This window comes from Microcebus murinus, chromosome 5, assembly GCF_040939455.1.
Source record: "Microcebus murinus isolate Inina chromosome 5, M.murinus_Inina_mat1.0, whole genome shotgun sequence".
Lineage (NCBI taxonomy): Eukaryota > Metazoa > Chordata > Mammalia > Primates > Cheirogaleidae > Microcebus > Microcebus murinus.
Window position 1 is genome coordinate 57653607 of NC_134108.1, and position 20722 is coordinate 57674328.

Here is a 20722-nt window from a genome sequence, read left to right on the forward strand (position 1 = left end):
ATATCACTGTCTTCAATCCTCTGCGTAGCACTCATCGCTGCCTAATGTTTCCTTATTCACTGATTGGTTTGTTTATCATCTCGTCATGTGATGTAAACTCCATGAGAACAGTGACAAGGCCTTGTCTGTTCTGTTTGTCACTGTATCCCAAGCACCTAGAGCTTATAACCAAAATAATATTGATAAGAACTGACATTTATGGAGCATTTGTAGTGTGCTTGGGCAAATAGTACATGTAATATATAATACATAATCTCATGTAATATAATACCTACTCTCATATATATGTACAATATATATTACACATATGATATGTGTATAATATACAATATAAATACCTACTATATAATATATATCCTCATGGTAATATAACCATAATACTTATTCTCATATGGGTTTGTGAGAATTAAATGAGGTAGAAATTGTTTTCCTTAATTCTCACCAAAGGCATATGAGGATAAGTTTTATGATTAGTATCATCTTTAGTTTGTAAATGAGGAAACTGAGGTACACAGTGGTTGGTTAACTTACTCAGGATCACATGACTAGTAAGAGGTGGGGTCCGGCTGGAGCTGGGAGTCTGGCTCAGAGCCGGGCGCTCAGTAGGTGCTGCTTCCTCAGTGGCTGGGTGCGTTCATCACCAGGGTGCTCCCCACACGCCTCAGTCTCCCGCCTCTCTCCTGCCCCGCACGGTAGGAGAGGCCCCGACGTCTCTTGCCTAGATTTTGCCACAGCTTCTTAGTTGATGTCCCAACCTCCAGTTTGGGTTTTTACTTCTACTGGAGTGTTTATTCTAAAATATAAAGCAGAACTGTAGACTCTCAATTCTTCTTAGGCTAAAATCCAAGCCCCATTTCTTCACAGCCTGAATTCTACTCGCATCTCCACCTTTGTTTCCTATCCCCCCCTATATGGGACTTTATTCCTACCGCGCCACTACCCTAGTTACCCAAATACACTGTGCTGTTTTGCAGCTTCATGCTTTTGCATAGGCTGTTTCCCCTGCCTTGCTTTTCCTGGTTTTGTTTTTCATTTATGGAGACAGGGTCTTGCTCTGTTGCCCAGGCTACAGTGCAGTGGTGTGGTCACAGCAGTGGCAGTGGCAGCCTCAAACTCCTGGGCTTAAGTGATCCTCCTGCCTCAGCCTCCCAGTAGGTGAGACTACAGGCATGTGCCACCACACCTGGCTACCCTGCCTTTCCTAACCTGACAGATCTCAAGAGTTATTTTCACTTAATTAGAAATTTTCTTAACGTCTTTCATAGTCTCCATCAACCTCACGGTGCTACTCATATTGGTGTCCCTCCTCAGTGCTGTTTTTTGTGTGCCCACGTCCAGCAAGGAAGTGCTGTGCTACCCTTGTCTAGGTTCTTCCTGTGCTCCACTCCTCCCCCACTTTCCACTGACCTACCTGTGGACATTGTCATCTTGAAGGAATTGGGAATTGGCTGACTGGCTTACCTCTAACCCTGGTCCCCAGCAGAAGGGCTAGTAAGCAGTAGGCACTCAATAACTATTTGCTGAAAGAATACTAACTTCCCAAAGGAGTTTGAGGCAATACACAATGTTATATTATATATAAGACAGGCAATAGATTCAACATTAATACAAAATTTCAGAATCCAGTAGAAAAAAAATCATTTCTTGGAATGAGCTTATTCCTTGAATTGGGCACAATTTATCTTTGAACTTTTGGCAACCAAGATAAAAAGGGAAATGTGTGGGACAGGTTTGTGTTTGTTTTCTAAGAAAAGGAAACACATAGATTCTTCAGTTGGGGGAAATTTTTTCTTGATCCTGAATTCTAGGAGAAGATTTTTCCATAGACGTTATATAAGGGAGAGTGGATTTCCTTGTGGACAGAAACATTTGTAAAAATTTTTCTTAATAAAAGCTTAGAGTTGAATATTGAACTGAAGCTGCAAAGGCATTTCTTTGGAGACCTACTCTAATATAGTTTCTATATCTTTTTTTCTGATCATATTTAGTATAGGAGTAGGTCTTAGAGACGCTAGAGGTTTTGATAACTTGCCCTATAATCATAGCACAGGTATATCTTAGACACATTTTTTAATAAAAGTATTTCTTAGGTGAGAGAGTGCGATTTTTGGATATCTCCAGAGGTATAGCCTTTCCATTTTATTGGTAAAAGAGAGGTCTTATTGCATTAGACACTAGGTGGTCTAACCATGGACATTCTCTTATGAGAGTCTGAGGTACTTGTTGTGCTGCCTGGTTAGAAGGTCATCTTGCTTCCCTTGGCCAGTGCACTAGCACAGTTTGGGGCAGGCCAAAATAGTTCTCCATGAACAATTATCTCAAGCACCTATACACTGCTTTGGTTGAGCCACAGAGTTCTACATTCTAGAGTTCCTTGGCATCAAATATTGGAAGAACTAATTTTGGTCTAAAAGATTTAAGGGCAAGGTATTATAATAAAATATTTGCCATTTGCTAAAAAATATATTTATTGGGCACCTAGAGTGTACTGAGCACTGGGACATCCAGTCCTAACATTCAAGTGGATCTCATTGTCTAGTGTGATTACTGTCATGACCGAATTTACAGTCTAGACAAAATTGCAAGAGAACCACTTTGTCGGGGCATCTATGTACCAAATAAACCTCTAAGTAGCTGAGTTCATTCACCTGTCAGAGGAGGGTTATATAGCTTTGCCCATTTAAACATTGGAGAATGTCTGCCAAATATTATAATTTAAGATTTGGCATCATTGATATACTTTTTCCCCTTGACCCATTATTAGTGAACAAGATCAGGTGATTTTGAGTATTTTGTAATGAAAAATTTCAAAGACACAGAAAAGTAGATTAGTACAATGAACAACTTTATAACCGTCACTGAAATTTAATAGTTGTTAACATTTTGTCATATTTGCTTCATCTATATTTTTGGTATGGAAGTATTTTCAAGTAAATTATAGATACCATGACATTTAGCTTCTAAATGCTTTTGAATGTAGCTCTGGGAAATAAGGATGCTTTCCTCCTGCAGTAGGCAGTCTCTGGGATGGGTCACTGCGATCCTACCTCCTGGTGTGTATCCTCTTGTGTAATCCTCTCCCTGTGAGTGCAGGCTGGACCTGGTAATTTGCTCCTAACAAATAGGACACGGCAGGAGCAGTGGGATGACTGTTCCAAGATTCGACTTCTACCTTAGGTGTCCTGTCTTTCTTCCCCTTGCCCTCTCACTTGCTTACTCTGACAGAAGCCAGCTCTGTTGTGAGCTGCTCTGTGGAGAGGTCATGCAGTAAGGAATGGATGTCTCTGGCCAGGAGATGGTGAGGAACTGAGGTGTGCTAACAGCCATCTGAGTGGGTTTGGAAGGAGATCCTCCCCCAGTCGGTTCTTGAGATAACTGCAGCCCTGGCCGACCCGACATCTTGACTGCAGCCTATGAGAGACCCTGAGCCAGAGACACCCAGCTAAGGCTGCCTGGATTCTTGACCCACAAAAACTGTGAGATAATAAATATTTGTTGTTTTAAGCTGTTAAATTTGGGGGTAATTTATTATGCAGCCAGCAGTAATTAATACATCTACATAGCCCCAGTCCCGTTAATCCCAGTAGGTGCTTCTTTCAGCTGCTGCTTAGCGGTGAAGAGTCAAGCTGGGCTATCAGCAGAGGAAAGAGCGCTTATCCTGCTGTGGTGGGTGGCAGGCACCCAATCTCAGTTGTCTCAAGTTATTAATATTTAGAAAAAAGGTTTTACATCTTTACATCTAGAAGTACAGTCTCATCTTGCAGTCTCTCCAGGGACTATTATTATCTAAAATATTACCCATTCTGATTCTAGCAGAAGTATTCTCAACTTGGCAGTGAGGAACGATGAGAGCTTGACGCAGGTTTCTGTCCCTGGATTCAGTGATCTCTGAGAAGGAAGTGTGCACTGGGGAAAGAGTCCCGTGGCCATTCTTAACCATTTAATTGTCAGGACACACGAACAAGAGTGTTCAGCAGGAGGATAATGTGGTCTCCTGCAGAGCAGGAGACAGAGACTCACTCCTGCACTTGAGAAGTAGCATCACACAGAATTTTGACGTGGTGTCCAACACACTGATTGGTATATCGTTTGGGGTATAGGACTCCCATGTTTAAAGATGAGGTTGAGAGCAATTTGGAGGATCTGTGCCTGTGGAGTTAACTTGAGGCTCCCCACTCTGGGCAGGTCCTAAACAGTTGTGGTGGTTAAAAATCTTGACCAGTTTTTTTGGTGGTTGCTTAAATGTTTGAAAGTGGTTGAGGCTCCTGGATTCCAGCTGAGGTGAAACCTGGGATCTGTTAAATGAAGAGAGATCTTTCCGGCATGTGGAGTCTGTTTGCAGAGTTGAGGCTTCTCCCTGACAAACCTGGCACTAGAATCTATTACCGTTCAGCTTCTTAAAGGGCTAAGTTCCTTACAAAAGGATTTGAACTTAAATTTTAACATGACATTGTGTTCTGTCCGATGTGTTGTTTTATTAACCAGATAGTCTTTATTGAATAAAGAGATAGAACAGCTGGTTCCTTTGATCGCCCAACACAAGGCAGAAAAGGCAGAAATGAAATTAAGGGGGAAGCTGTCCTAGGACGCAGTTTGAGTTGAATGCTCCATGTTCTTTACTCTCAAAAAGTGTATTTGGGAAAGTGAAACGGGAGAGAGAAACTCGTATAACTTTTATAGGGCTTAGATCTTGATCGTACCATTTTAGCTGAATGTGTCATCAGACTCAGAAACAATAATATTACAGCAACTTCGAGAAGAGCGGTAGACAAAAAGGCAGATCATCAGTGAGGAGGCAGCACTGAGAGCTTAGTCGTGGTTCTTTAAGACTTCCAGGAGCTGCTATTTAGCGATGGTGAATTATAATAAGTGACCCTGAGCAGGCATTTGCCCCCTCCTGAGGAAGACTTTCCTAATCTCGATTGCTCAAGTGTGAAGTGTTTCCACACGGATGCAGATCCTTCATCCAGGTTTCCTAAAATTACACAGTATGCCCGTGGGTGCTCTGAGGGTGTGGTGTTCAGACGGTGCTCAGGACGCATTACTCGGGGGACTGAAGGACAGAAGAGCGAGCACAGCCCATTTGTTAGAGTGGGGAATGTATATGCTTTCTGGTCTCACCTATAGGGGATTTTAATAGCTGGGACATCAGCAAAGAAAAGATTGGGGGGAAGCGGCAGGGTGATTGGTATTGGTGATTAGGGGAGAAGGTGTCGAGATAGCTCATTCAGGATGAAAAGAAAGAAATTCTCTCTTGTGTGCTCTTTCAGAGAATCTCATGGAAAATTACAGGAGTATTTAGTTGCTTTCTAGAATAAAATCTGAGGAGGGATTAAATTAAGGGAATTCTTCTAATATCTGCCCTAGCCCCTTTATCTATTCCCAGACTGTGAGCCAAGTGGTGCAACTAGTAGATGTCAAAGTTGTCAAAGCTGCTGATTTTAATTATGAGATTTACTCATAAGGACCATTTATCACCTCAGATACAAGATAGCACTCCCTGCCTCCATAGTTGAAATAACTATGCAGCAATTTTAGAGTACGCAGGGAATGTGAACAAGGGCTCTTTAAAAGAAGTGGCCTTTGCTATATATTATTTGACAAAGAGAGGTCTGATCAGGACTGTAAGATGACAGGAAGTAGATTTTATTTTTCCTGTAGCCTTGCCCTCTGGGAGATTCACATGCAGAAAATCCACAGGCAGAAAATGAGCTTAAAGTATGTGTTCCTTGACGGTTGACTGCTAAGATTATTGTGACTGCTTTCCTTGGGGAAAGCACTCAAAACCTTTGTTTCTCAATTTTACTTCAATTTCCAGTTAAAGGTGAGAGAGGGATAATTAGAAATACGAATGGTGCTCACATTGACTTCACTGTAATTATCTGCTTATAAATCTTGTCAGTGCTCAAGTATAGGGAACTCTATGTTGGTGGAAATCACAATTGCTCTTTATTTCTTTGACTTATAGAAAAAGGAGTCCTTGAAAATATTTTGACTATTCTTTTTAATTTCTCTCTTAAACTTATATTTTCTAGCACAATCTTTTCTCTTTTGGCCCTTAGAGCATTTGGAAATTTAGCTAAATTGCAGAAGTCGAGCTGACAGTGAGCAGAGGAAACTGGGGAAAGAATCAGCAAAGGAGGAAAGAGATACAGTTCAGAGGTTCATTTCTGTGGCTATTTCTGATGCTCTGAAATAAACTTTCTACCCACCATGCCATAGTGATATATGGGAAAACAAGTGATCAATTTTTTACTTAGAAGTGTGTTAATGGACATTAGGAATGGGTGCTATGGTAGAATCAATATGGCCGTGAATTTGTGTGATTCCAGAGGAAGGAACTAGGATCTATGGTGGAAGTTTCAAGGAGACATTCAACCACAGAATAATCTGCTTTGCCTAAGAAATTATGTGGGACAAATCTCCAGAGAGGTTGGGGTTGGGATGGGTTTAGGGAATATCTGGTTGGAAAGTGAGAGAAGGGATTTTTACACTGGGAGAGAGGTCGGACTGGTTCTGTCCACAGGCAGTTACTTGTTTTGATTATTGGTGATGAGTATAAAATAATTCCTTATGTTAGAATAGCACCTCCTAGTTTACAAAATGTTTTCTCACATTATTATATCTTTTAATCCCCACCCTAGCTCTCCATCCTAGGAAAGGACAGAGATCAAATGTAATTAAGGCTATTATAACCTTAACTCATGGTTTCTATTGTAATAGGTCCAGATAGAACAGTAAAATAGAGATTTACTTCTCTTCGCATTATCTGGGGTCTTGTTGGAAATGTACATTCTTGGATCCCACTCCATACCTACTGAATCAGAAACTCCTGGGGTGGGGGCATCAGTCAGTGTTTTTAAAAAGTCTTCCAGGTGATTATGATGCATGCTCAAGTTTAAGACCAATGATACACTCTAGTCTAGCAAATACTTCTCAAACTTTAATGTGCGGAAGAATCACCTGAAACAGAGCCATTCAAAATGTGGTTCAAGAACTGCAGGCTCTCCAGGTGATTTTCATGCCTCTAAAGTTTGAGAAACACTGACCTGAAAGCTTGTTAAACACAGATTCTCTAGTCCCATTCTCAGGCATTCTGATTCAGTTAGTTTCTAACTAACTCTCAGAAGCTGCTGGTGCTGCTAGACTATCCTTTGGGTAGCCCTGCTCTAAGCAGTCTGTGCCTTTGGGATTGAGCAGAGAAGTGGGCAACCAGAGGTCCCAGTAGACTGGGCAGTGTAGGAAGCCTTCATGAAGGAGAGGAGGTAGGACTTGATTTGAGTCTGAAGGGGAAGGTTAGGTTCACATAAATGGAGGTTATTTGGGGCAGGGAGGATGGGATGAGCACCCACATGTTAGGGTGAAGGAGCGCATTCACAGGAGGTAGACTTGGCTTGTCCTGCCTGGGTCTGGAGAGTGTTGCACCCTGTCAGCTCTAATGCACCGTCCCTAAGAAGGAGGCTTAGAGCCAGGCAGTCGGCAAACAGCTGAGAGTTGTGAGCACTGCCTCAGTTGTGCTGTATATTGTCCTACCCTCCACTGGGACTTTCAGATCCTTATGGCTCTCTGCTGTTCTCTCCTGGTCCCTTGGTTCTCTTGCTTGTCAAGTTCAGCTTGCTCCAACTCTGCAGCGTGATTGTTCCCTCAGTTTGGCCTGAGTCTCCAGGCTTGGATTCTGGCCATTCCTCCAAGACTCAATATTGATTTCATTCCTCCTGGACAGGTGTGTGGCTTCGCCCTCTACCACTCACCCTTCCACCCTCATCCCCAGCCATCATCTCAGCTAGGACTCTAGTGGGGACAAGGGGCAGGTGTGGAGTTGGGGCCCTAGTCTACATGCTCAGTCATCTCCCACATGCTTTTGTCTTTGATATGTCCTGTTATCTCCTGGTCAGCTGTCTGTTGCTGCCCAGGACAGAAGTGGAAGACAATGCGAGAAGGACCACAGGTCAGGCTTGGAGGTCAGGATAAGCAGCCTTGGGTTAATGGAGGTCACTAAAGGTTTATAACTGATGGTCCATGATAAAGTCAAATCGTCAAATCACAGTGAGCTCAAGTTTGGGGCACAGAGAGCAGATGTCCATCAGGGCCCCTTAACATTCTTGTTATTCATGGTTCCACTCAGTTATTCCACTCAGTTTTTGGTCATCTTTGGGTGCCCTAGTGGTTTCTATATCTACAATATGGCCTTTCTCACAGAGAGGAGCTGCCAGAACCACCCAGGAGAGGTCGTATCAGATTCTAGAAATGCCCAGGACCAGCTGTCATTCCCCAGCCTCTCAGTAGAACCAGCTCCTGCTACTCCTGCTGTGTGCTCTCCTTCTCCCGATCCGCATGGGCCCTCCCCTCTGGCTGCTTGGTCACTGTCCTTGTATTTCCTCGCTGATCTCTGTTCTCTGATGGCCACTTGAAGACCCAGCTATGGATGTCTATCGAGTCACCCTGGGCACCTTGCTGCTATCAGGATGTGGACTCACAGTCAGGAGGCCTCTGTCCCCCTGGGGAGGGAGGGTGTTCCAGGGGCTTGGAAACTGGCCTCTGGTGTAACATACCTTGGGTCCCTCCATGCCTAGGACTTTGATGTTTTCAGCCTTCATTTGCCCTCACCAATGGTTCACAGCCCACGTTCCCAACCTGGAGGCTGGCAGGGAGAGTTACAGACACTCAGATATCCCTCAGCTGCCTCTGTGCACCAACATGCTTCATCACCCAGGCCTGCTCCTTCAGTGCCCTTCAGAAGTGCCCGTAGTGTTTTGTTTTTGCTAAAACCCTCTGCTCGTGAGATCTGGGGCCACTTTGTGAACCCTGGGAGTGCTGTAGACTGAAGCCTTTAGCTTGGCCTCTTTGTCTCTAAGCAGAGTCAAATCTAATTCTATTTCCCTTTTAAAAATGTTTTCTGCCAAGCTCCCAAAGGCCAAAGCTGGAACAATTTGAGCAACAAAATAAGTAATGAGAGTATTGGATTATAACCTATAGAATAAAATAAATACCCATTAGTGCATACTCACATAAATAAATAATTGAATACATTAGTAAATGGGGACAGTAGTATTCTAATCAATACCTGTAGAAGGAATGAGAGGAATTGAAAATCACAGTTGAGCAAACACTGCAGTAATAATTGCTTCAGATGACATCCACTGATGGCTGCTAAAATTAGTGGGCCAAAGTTTGAAGAGAAACAGGATATTTGTACAAAGTCTCTCTCCTCAGATTATTAATTGCAAATGGAAAAATAGTAACTTTATAGGGAAGAAACCTGCAGCCACCACCTTTACCACATGGTCAAGGTTAATATCACCAGTAGTAAAACATATGGACATTATATGCTCTGAGATGGTGTAGTCGTCAGGATTCTTCAGAGAAACAGAACCAATAAGATATAAAGAGATTTATTATAAGGAATTGGCTCACATGATTATGGAGGCAGACAAGTTCCAAGATACGCAGAGTAAGTTGGCAAGCTGGAGACCCAGGAGAGCCGATGATATAGTTCTAGTCTGATGCCAGAAGCCTAAGGCCCAGGAGAACTGTCGGTGTGGGTCCAGTCTGAAGGTTGGCAGGCTTGAGATCCAGGAGGAGGCAGTTGTTTCAGTCTGAGTCCTGAGGCAGGAAAAAGCCAATGTCCTTATCTGAAGGCAGTCAGGCAGAGGGAATTCTTTCTTACTCAGGAGAGGCTCAGCCTTTTTGTTCTATTTAGGCCTTCACCTGATTGCAGTTTGCTTTACTCAAATGCCTATTCCATCCAGAAACACCTTCACGGACACACTCAGAATATTGTTTGAAGAAATATCAGGGCACCTGATGGCCCAGTCAAGTTGATGGGTAAAATTAACCATAAAAGGACAATACATTATTATTATACTTGCCCAAAACGCATGACCTAATCTAATCATTAGACAACCTTAAACAAGCCAATACTGATGGACATTTTAAAAAATAACTGACCCGTATTCTTTAAAAGTGTTAATGTTTTGAAAGACAAGGAAAGACAAAGGAACTTTCACAGATTGGAAAACTTTCATGGACCAAGGAGACGTGACAACTAAGTGCAGTGTGGGATCCTAGAACACAAAAGGACATTAGTTGAAAAACTAATAAAATTTGAATAAAGCCTATAGTGCAGTTAATAGTATTATAGTAATGGTTAATTTCTGAGTTTTAATAAATGTACTGTGGTTATGTAAGATGTTAACATTATCGGAAACTGGTTGAAGGGTGTATAGGAACTGTGCTATTTTTGCAAGTTTTCTGTAAGTCTAAAATTATTTCAAAATAAAAGTTTAGAAAAGCTTTTTGCCAGCAGGTTCTCTGAGGACTTTTTAATGACAGAGGATATTTATATATTCCTTACGTTTATAATTGTCTCATATATGTATAATTTTGCATCTACCACTTAACATTTTCCAGATACTAAATTCTATCCATATTTTTTGCAAGCACCTTTAAAAACCCTCTGATTTCTGTTCTTTTTCCTCCTTTCTGTATTCTGTACTCTTTCCTGACCAAAGCATCCTTTTGTACTTCACGGCTCAGCCTTCCTCCTGCTGTTCCATGAGGTCTTTATCTCTGAGATGAAGGTCCATGTGGCATATTGTAGAGACAGTGCACTGGCCAGAAGTCAGGGGACCTGATGCCAGCATTCTCAGTCTGGTTCTGTTACTAACTCACCCAGTGTCCTTTCAGTTTTAACGTTCTGAGACCAAATGGCAAATTTTGGCTAAATGCTATATGCACTAGTTGACTATGGGTTCAAATGATTATTTTTTTTTTCTTTTTATCAAGATCCTATATACTCTGTTTTTAGGTTTTCCAAATTTTTTATCCGTATATATTTTTTTCATCATGCCCCCAAAGTCTGTGGATTCTACCACAGATTTCACAATTGGGTCCTTCAAGGAGCAGCATTTTCTTTCTTCCTATTTATGCATGCATGTATGTGTGTTCAGGAAGCCATTGTTGCTTTTTAATTTTTTTTTAAACTTTGTTTTCTTCTATCTCAAGCTATGTATAGCCCCTGTCACAATAGCTCTAAAGCCCTCTGTGGCATCTATTTTGTGGGCTAGCCTGTGTTTGGACCTTGAATGGGTCGAGCCGTGGCACAATCCCATAGGGAGGATTATTTGGCTAGCAGCTGATATACCCCCTCCCACCCTAGCAGGACCGCACAAGAACTCCAGGGCAGGGTCCCTCTGCTCACCTGCACCAGCTTAGTAGCAGGGGTATGGCGGAGGCATGGAGCCAGCAGGATACAACATTAGGAAGTAATTCACACTCTCGAGAACTGATGACATCTAGTTTTTCTTTGCTATTTTCGCCCAGTTATTATTTTATCCCTGTATTTATTCCCAGTATTAATAGGCTTAGATCCTGGGGTAAGACTCTAATAATGGAGAAGTTGGTTGACAATGGGAAACATCTGAGGCTCTAACATGGATGACTTGATTGTCCACACCAGAAAAGACAATTTGGTTAGGTTCAGCATATTGTACTAGCACAGATATTCCTTGGTCCTTATGGAATATATAGTAGAAATGATTTTTTATAAATCACTTCCAGCCTCATTTGTGCTGTATTGGTTTGTTAACTTATGTTCCCACCTCTAGTTATTTCCCCTCCTATCTCACCTGTGCACTGTCATCAGCTATTTAATTTCCTCAGCTTGCCAGCCAAGAATGGTGAAATGGGTGGGTATTCCTAGAGTACATAGAACAGGCCAGGCATGCAGTAAACATGGTATGAGAGTTTGTTAAATAAAAAGTAAGAGATGACCCTTACTTTCAAAGAGCTAACCATTTAGCTGGAAAGATAAAATGCACAAAGAAAAACAGCGTGTATAGAGCATTATGGAAAACATGCTACTCAAGAGGCCTGAGAGAGAAGAGGCAGGATGTATCTGCTGTGTGATATGCTCAAGTTTATTCTTCCCATTTTACAGTTCAGGAAGTTGAGGTTAACAGGCATTACATGTCTTAAAGTTGTATGTGCAAAAGTTGGATTTGAATATAGGACTGTATGAACTGCAAGCTCCTGTTGCCACCAAAAAGCTTTGCAAGGAGGCTGGAGCTGGGCCTCCAAGGATGGATAGAATTGATCGGACAGAGGGACATGGCGAGCACATGTAGGTTGTGGGGGCAGGAAGGGGGCACAGCTTGAGCAAAGGGGTAGCAGTGGGAAGCATAAAGTGTGCTGGGGAGAGGGGGTGGTCCCCAGGTTTGCTAGGGAAAGGGAGGATGAGGGATAAAGCTGGAACATGGGTTGGAGGCAGCAAAATAATGGGCCTTGAATTCCAAGTTGAGTTAGGACTTTCTTTCATAACTCATTTCATAAGTCCTTGAAAGTGTTCGTGAAAGTCACATGATGAAAAGAGTGACTTGGGAGATTGAAGTGCCGATGGGCTATGGGATGGACCAGAGAAAGGGAAGGGCTATCCTGAGAGCTAATGTGCATGATGTCATTTCATCCTCACAGTAGCTCTAAGAAATAGACACGCTTAATATCTTATCTCCATTTTCCAGATGAGAAAACTGAGGCTTCAAGAGGTTAAGTGATGACCAGGTGAATAAGAGTGGTGAATAAGAGGGGATCCGACTCCAGCCATGCTGCCTCCATATGCTAGAGTGCCTGACAGTAGCCCGGAGACAATGTGCCGCAGTTTTTTTTCTTTTTTTAATTTTTAGTTCAGCATATTATGGGGGTACAAATGTTTAGGTTACGTGTGTTGCCTTGCCCCCCTTCCCCTCCTTGAGTCAGAGCTTGAAGTGTGTCCATCCCCCAGATGGTGTGCATCACACTCATTATATATGCATATACCCATCCCTCCTCCCCTCCCCCGACCTGCCTGACGCCTGATAAATGTTATTCCTATATGTGCACTTGGGTGTTGATCAGTTTAATGGGTTGGGTGTAACAGTCTGGGTGGAAAGGCCTGAACTAAGTCAGTACTGGTGGGGACAGAGAGACGGGAGCAGTGGTGTGTAACGGCCTTGCACCGGAGCCTGATGCCAGGGCTGGGTCGGTGACCTCATGGCTTCTCTTTACGTCGTGTTTCCTGTGGATGCTGGTCCTCAGTGGTGAGAACCTTGCCAGGACCATGGACTTATTAGATTTCTTGTTTCTCCTGGGGAAATGTATTTAATTTGATAATGGAGGTGTTGACGTTGGCTGTGTTTGGTTTGGGTTATTTTTGAGATGGTTTAAGAAAACTTCCAGGTGTTCTCAAGCATCACAAGCTTTAATACTATAGTTCGAGGCAAGGACGTTCTCCAGAGGTCCGTAGTGATCAGTTCTCCCTTCCCGTGAGCTCCCTTCCTTATCTGTTTATTTTGATATGTTTTGTGCTTTGCTACCCTGTGGATTATTGTATTACAGAATTGCTTAATTCATTTTACTTTTGCTCTCTATTTTTTTTTTAAGAAAAAGGGTGTCCATGCATTTATTTGAGCTCTGCAAGGCCTTTTGGTGCATAGTTCAAGAGTGTATGGTGAGAGTGTGCTGAATGCCATTGTGATCACGTGGAGCAGGTGGGCCAGCCCAGTGACCTCTCTGCTCTGTCTGCTGCAGGTGATAAGAAGTACATCATGGGGCCCAAGCTTTCCACTCTTGACGCCACCATCTTTGGACATTTGGCACAGGCAATGTGGACCTTACCAGGGACAAGACCCGAGCGGCTGATCAAAGGCAAGCCCTACAAACCTCTTCAGGGTTTCGGAGTTGCTGGGGTGTGTGGGTAGGGGTAGCACAGTGGGGAATTCTAGGCCAATGCCTTGAGCTTAGCTGTGCTTTATGGAGACACCAGGCTGTGGTGTCTGGGGCCAGGGTTGGTTTTCTGTACTGAGGGAATGCAGGGGAGGAGGAGAGACTGGGCTTCTCACCTGCCGTCTTGCCCAGTCTCTGTCCTTAGCATTGCTGACACAGATCGTGTCACGTTTCATACCAGGACTTTTCTTCCATTTCCTTACATAGTGGGACTTAAGACTTGTGGAAATAGGGCTTGAATTCTACCTGGTGCCCTTGTTTTGTTGGTCTTCCTTCATTTCCTTTGGGCTGTGGTGGTTCACCACTTTCTGGTAAATCCAGTGCTGAGGAAGCCGTGCTGAGGTGGGGCTGATGAACTCACTGCACATTTCAGATACTCTTTCTGGGTCTGAACTGGTTTTAGATATTTCGCCTGTAGGTGTAAGTACATATGATTCTGTGTCATTCAAGTTCAAGCCACTCCCTTCTCCTGTTCTAGCGGGGTGGCTGTAGATCATGCACTGACAGTAGTAGAGCTGGAAAGTTCGAGTGTGGGAAAACGAGGAAAGTGTCAACAAATACTTTGTTAGTCTAGTGCTACCCAAAATATTATTATTAATATTTTTGTATATTCATTTTGACCAAAGAAACACAACCTTAATGTTTTATGTGTGTGATCTCGTTGTAAGGCCTGTCTGAATTACAAGAGACAGGAGGAGAAAAAGTAGTAAGTGGGGATAAATAGGACCAGAGCTAGGGGATGAACATACATGTGTGGGGTGAGGGTCGAGTGGTAGGAGAAAATTCTTTTTTTTTCCTGTGTGTCTGTGTGTACATATAAAATTATTATTATTATTATGGGTTCATAATAGTCATATATCTTTATAGGGTACATGTGGAGTTTTGATATAGGTATACAATGTGAGTTAATGAAATCAGGGTAATTGGGGCATCCATCACCTCAGAAATTTATAATTGCTTTGTGTTAGGAACATTCCAATTCTACTGTTTTAGTTATTTTAAAGTATACCTTTAACTTAATGTTGATTATAGTCACTTTGTTGTTCTATCAAATATTGTTCATTCTATCTAACTATCTAAATATATATTTTATACCCATTAACCATCCCCAATTTATCCTCCACTCCCTGCTACCCTTCTCCCCTCTGGTAACCATCATTCTACTTTCTGTCTCCATGAGATCAATTGTTTTAATAGTTAGCTCCCACATGTTAGTGAGAACATGCAAAATTTATCTGTGCTTGGCTTATTTCACTTAACATAATATTCTCCAGTTCCATCGTGTTGTTGCAAATGGCAGAATTTCATTCATTTTGTGGCTGTATAATATTCCACTGTGTATATGTACTATAATTTCTTCATCCATTTATCCATTGATGGACACTTCTGTTAATTCCAAATCTTTGTTATTGTGAATAGCACTACAATAAACATGGAAGTACAGAGATCTTTTTGATATACTGATTTCCCCTCCTTTGGATATATATCCATCAGTGGGATTGCTGGGTCATATGATAGTTCTATTTTCAGTTTTTTGAGGAATCTCCGTACTGTTCTCCATAGTGGTTGCACTAATTTAAATTCCTACCAACAGTGTATGATGTTTCCCCTTTAGGAGTAAAATTCATGGTGGCAACAGGCTAGAGAAAGATAGCTCACCCCAGGGTTGATGTGCAAGGGAACAGATCTTGGTGTGCATGTATGTGTGTGTAGTAGAGTGAGGTAATGGGATATACAGATGGTCCCTGACTTGCAGTAGTGTGACTTAGGATTTTTCAACTTTAAGATATTACAAAAGCAATATTCTTCCTAAATGAGGAAGAACCATTTAGGAAGAACCTTACTTTGAATTTTTATCTTTTCTGGGGCTAGTTATATGTGGTATGATACTTCCTTGCAATGTTGGGCAGTGGCAGTGAGCCATAGCTCCTAGTCAGCCATGCAGTCACCAAGGTGAACAAACAACCAATACTGTACAACACTGTGTGGTCACATGATTTTGCCCAGCTGTAGGCTAATAAGTGGCCTGAGCTCATTAAATGTAGGCTAGGCAAAGCTATGATGTTCGTTAGGTTAGGAGTATTAAATGCATTTTTGATTTAGGATATTTTTAATTTATGATGGATTTATCAGGCTGTAACCCCATGTAAGTTGTGGAGCATCTGTACATGGTAGCTAGGGCCCCTGGGTTACTGCATAGGTGGGTGGGGACTGTTTAAAGTCATCGTCCATTCAAAGCAATCTAAGCTACTTCAGGGCTGGGGATGTGAAGTCAAAGTTCAGTATTTAGGTTTGGGGAAGGGGATTGATAAGAGTTAAGCAAAGTGTTTATGCCCAACTGAGCAGGCTGAGAACACAAAATCATCAGTGGAATACCACATAGAATGCTCTTAATAAATGTTGGATGGCAGGATGAATGGGTGGATGTATGTATGGAACCAGGCAAGGCAGAATCATACAAGAAACTGAGGCAGGTGAGCAGTCATGTGTTATGGTCATGGGTGGATGGGTGGGGAGGGTGGTGAAGCCTGTGGCTTTGTGTGCATGTGTGTGTCCACCTGTGTCCATGTCCAGGAGTTCAGACCAGGCCGAGGACACCAGCGCTCTCTCTCCAGATCTTCTTATTGGCGGGGAAGGAGCTCCAGAGTTGTTACCAAACTTGGTTGGAATGATTAAGCTTTGATTGAATGTCTTCCAGAAGTGCAGCTGAGTGGGACTAGGGATAGTATGGACCAATATTTAACTTCCTAAGTGATCATTGTGAACATGTTCCTTATTTTGTGATATACTGGAACTTCTCTAAATTAAATATATTATCATATTGATGATGTATCCTCATCTTTTATCAAGTGTAAGTATGCATATATTTGTTAAATGGAAGCAGAGTGTTGATATAGTTATAACCTGAAGTTTTAAAATTAATTGTAATTTTTAGCCATTTCCCTTGAAATATTCTTCAAAACAGTATTTTTAGTAGTTGTATAATATCCCACCCTATGGCTACATTGTAATTTATGTGATTGATCTTTTTCTGGACTTGTGGGTTGTTTCAAATAACTTTTGCTAATATTCTAAAGTGAATATTGTTATAAACATATACTCCTGGTTATTTCCTTAGGCTGAATTCCTAGTTAGGTAATTACTCTCTCAAAGCATATAAGCTTTTAGTCTACATGGCTAAATTGTTTTCTAGAAAGATATGGCAATTTACATTCTCATGAATAAAGTTTGAAAGCACCTCTTAATTTTTGTTTCTTGATTAGGGCTGAATATAATGTATTTCGAAATTTTTGCCATTTTTTATACTAAAAAAAATCTCAGTTTTATTATCAGCAACCTTCTAATGTGGAGTCAGATTTGGTATTTTAATCAGGTTGTCCTTATTAGAGAATTGCATGTGGATTGGGGCACTCCTTAAAACAGATGTGGAGAATGCAAGAAAGCAGAGAAAAGTGAATTCAATCAACGAAGGGTAAAGAGCTCTGCAGAGCATCTGCCTGCCCTCTAGAGCCACAGCGAAACCCTGACACTATTTTTCTGAATTAGTAAGAAACCCAGCCTTCTGTGTTCTAAGAAAAACCTCATTTGGCAACTTTCACCCCAACATTATTTGTTTTATATGGGTATCTTTTTTGCTTAGTATTCAATAGATTAAAAAGTGGAAAAATGTTGGATCTCCTTGAAAAACAAGTACGTATATCCTGCACTCTTCCCATCCTCCGTCTGGAAGGAGGTGTTCTGGAAGAGGTTGTTGGGGGGTTTGTGTCTCAGGAAAGGGCTGGATCAAACGATCTTTTTCTTTGTATTTTGAGATCTGTGAATTAGTGTCCTCCAGCTTCAAGAATGTGAAGGGTGCCCCTATTACAGGAGTCAAGTATGTTAGCAACTTTCTGGCACTCAAAGCGAGAATCACACCTCTAGGCCAAGGAGCCAACAGTAAGGAACTTTTCTGAAGAGGAGATGCTGGGCGTTCTATATGCTTGCGTGACAAATGCTAAAGGGAGCGACCAAGGGTATAGTTAGCACCTAGCGTGGGTCTGGAACTGGGAGGTGCTGAGTAAATACCTGTGGAGCAAATGAATGTATTTGGATGTTGGCCCTGTGTTTTCCAAATATTTGCTGGTTCCCGACCAAGGGCTGGCAGGTGGTGCTGGAGACGCTGGCAGGCTTCTTCTCCTTCCCGTCCCTGCCATGTGTGATTGGCAGCTGGGAGGAACTTAGTCCCGGATTCTGGGTCTGGTTGACAGTGTTTTCAGTGTCACACTGTACAGAATGTTTTTGATTATTAGAGAACTTAGAGTAACACAGGAAAATAAAACTCGTCACTTTTTTCAAAGAGCAGTTGAAGATATTTCCATTTGTGAAACTCTAAGAGCAAGGCTCTTTATTCTGTCTGGGGCTGTCCTCTGGGTACAGAGGCATTCAGCTTTCTGATAAATATCCTCTCAAGTTGTCTGAGAACATCCCTCTGCTCATTACTAATTTATTTTATTGGATTCTTATATTAACAAAGTAACATATGATAGTCACAATAAGTTGCATCACATAGATCAATTTTTATGATCTAAAAATTTATGACCTTTCCTCCCTCCATGTCCAGTATCACCCCTATGGAATAGTTAATATTAAAGATTTAATGTGAAACCTGTGCCTTTCTTTTTCATATACAAATTTACATATATATCTGTAAATGTTTTGGTTTATGTGTTTTTTACTGTTTTTAAACCAAACAATGGAATTATACTATATGCATTACTCTATAACTTGCTTTTTTCACTTAACTCATATTTTTTTAACAGCTGCTCAATATTCTATAGAATGGATACATCATATTTTATTCATTCAATCCCTGTTGGGGACATTCAGGTTGTTTCCAACTTTTTTTTTTTTTTTTTGCTGATATGTAACACTCCATTTGACATCCACTGACCTACTGATGGTTTATTTTAGTTGAATGGAGTACTAAAAGTGAAATCCTGGACCAGTAGATACATACATGGGCTGCATGGGCTCCCAGCCCTTGCTTATCAAAGCAAACCCTTTTTTAACTGTATAATGGAATGATCACTTCTTTTGTGACAGATCATTGCCAGTAAGGAGTGACATCTGTCCCTTCCCAATTTTTGACACTCTGGGAAGAATCACAGAAAAATATTCCATGCTAGTTAGCGCAAAGCTATCAGACCAGACTGTCAACTCATCAGTGGAGAGACAGGCGAGAGTTGTGGTGAAGAGAATGAGGAGTAAGGGAGTTAATATGGATTCAACAGATGAGTAAAGCCCTTGTATAGTAAATACCATATAAGTATTTGCTATTGTGATTAATGCTTATTATTGCACACGGAGGTGGTATTACTGTCATGTGGTCACAAAGGAGGCGGCCTTTCTGGGAGAAAAGTGAAGAAACAAGGCTGGAGAAAGAAAAGCTCCAAAAGAAGTGGATAGAGTCACGGATCCTGTAGATCTTGTGAATATATTCTGATTTTCTAGCTGCTCCCAGGGAGCAACTCCTTTATATGTTTCTGTATATAGATTTCTAATTTTCTAAAATGAGAATATATATAAAATAAAAAAAAACAAACAGAAAAGAGCATAATAAAATTGATGATTTGGAAAAAAAATAAAATGAGAATATATTATTTTCTTTAATAGAAAAATAAAAATAAAATAGAGTACTTACAGACTATAACCAACAGAGCTATTACTATGGAAACAACCTAAATGATCTATGATGGGGATTGGTAAAAACAAAAATGAAACTATGGTATATCCATATAATGACATACTAGGCAATTATGGTGATCATAGTGTGAAATTCAAAGATATTCACTATATGTTGTTTAGTGGAAAAAAAGTAGAATAGGAAACAGAGTATATAATAAATCCTATGTAGCCAAAGTAAATATATGTAAACGTATGTATAAATATATACATTTCTGGGAGAATACAAATGAAAATGTTATGGGGAAAGAGATTATTGGCAATTCTTTTTTGTTTGTTTGTTTATCTGTGTTTTCTAATTTTCTGCAATAAAGCATGGATTCCCTACATAATAAGTGAATGGTTTATGTAACTTAAAAGAATAAACATCCAAAGACTATTATAGTGTGCTATGAGAGATAGTGGCAAATCGTGTATTTGTAAGCAATGTTGCCATCTGGTGGATCAAAAGAAAAAATCCATCCTCTTTATTTTTTATTTGGAATTAGGAAATGAAGGCCACCTACTGTGTCATGTTTCAGACAAATGCTTAGGCAATGATAGTGACTTAGCAGAAGTGTTCTTTGGATTCACATGAAAAAGTAGACCAGTGACTGAGTGAGAGCCCAATCATGGGTACAGCTGTTTAATTTAGTTTTATTTGTTAAAAAAATCTGTTTTAGGCCGGGCGCTGTGGCTCACGCCTGTAATCCTAGCTCTTGGGAGGCCGAGGCGGGCGGATTGCTCAAGGTCAGGAGTTCAAAACCAGCCTGAGCAAGAGCGAGACCCCGTCTCTACTATAAATAGAAAGAAATTAATTGGCCAACTGATATATATATAAAAAAAAAATTAGCCGGGCATGGTGGCGCATGCCTGTAGTCCCAGCTACCCGGGAGGCTGAGGCAGAAGGATCACTCGAGCCCAGGAGTTTGAGGTTGCTGTGAGCTAGGCTGACGCCATGGCACTCACTCTAGCCTGGACAACAAAGCGAGACTCTGTCTCAAAAAAAAAAAAATCTGTTTTAAATGTGTTTGCAGGCACACTTATCTATAAAGACAATTGTGAGTTATTCATTTTATGTATTATTTAGGGCAAAGATTTTATCCTAACATAACTCTTTTCAACCATTTGGCATAGTACCCAGCCCATAAGAACACTACAAAAATTTGTGGAATGAATGATTACCTCTGACTGACTTCATGCAACCCACAGTTGGTGTATTGTCATGGAATATAAATTTAAATATGAACCACTCACACTATTA

At 41.2% G+C, this 20722-nt stretch overlaps 1 protein-coding gene across 2 annotated transcripts in view; it reads left to right on the forward strand.

Annotated features, from left to right (window-relative positions):
- FAXC (failed axon connections homolog, metaxin like GST domain containing) overlaps positions 1–20722 on the forward strand; it is a 75601-nt gene that overhangs the window by 43681 nt on the left and 11198 nt on the right. For both annotated transcript variants that reach the window (XM_020287056.2, XM_012769416.3), the window contains one exon: positions 13564–13680. In XM_020287056.2, the coding sequence (XP_020142645.1) occupies positions 13564–13680 (117 nt within the window). The remainder of the gene's footprint in view (positions 1–13563; positions 13681–20722) is intronic.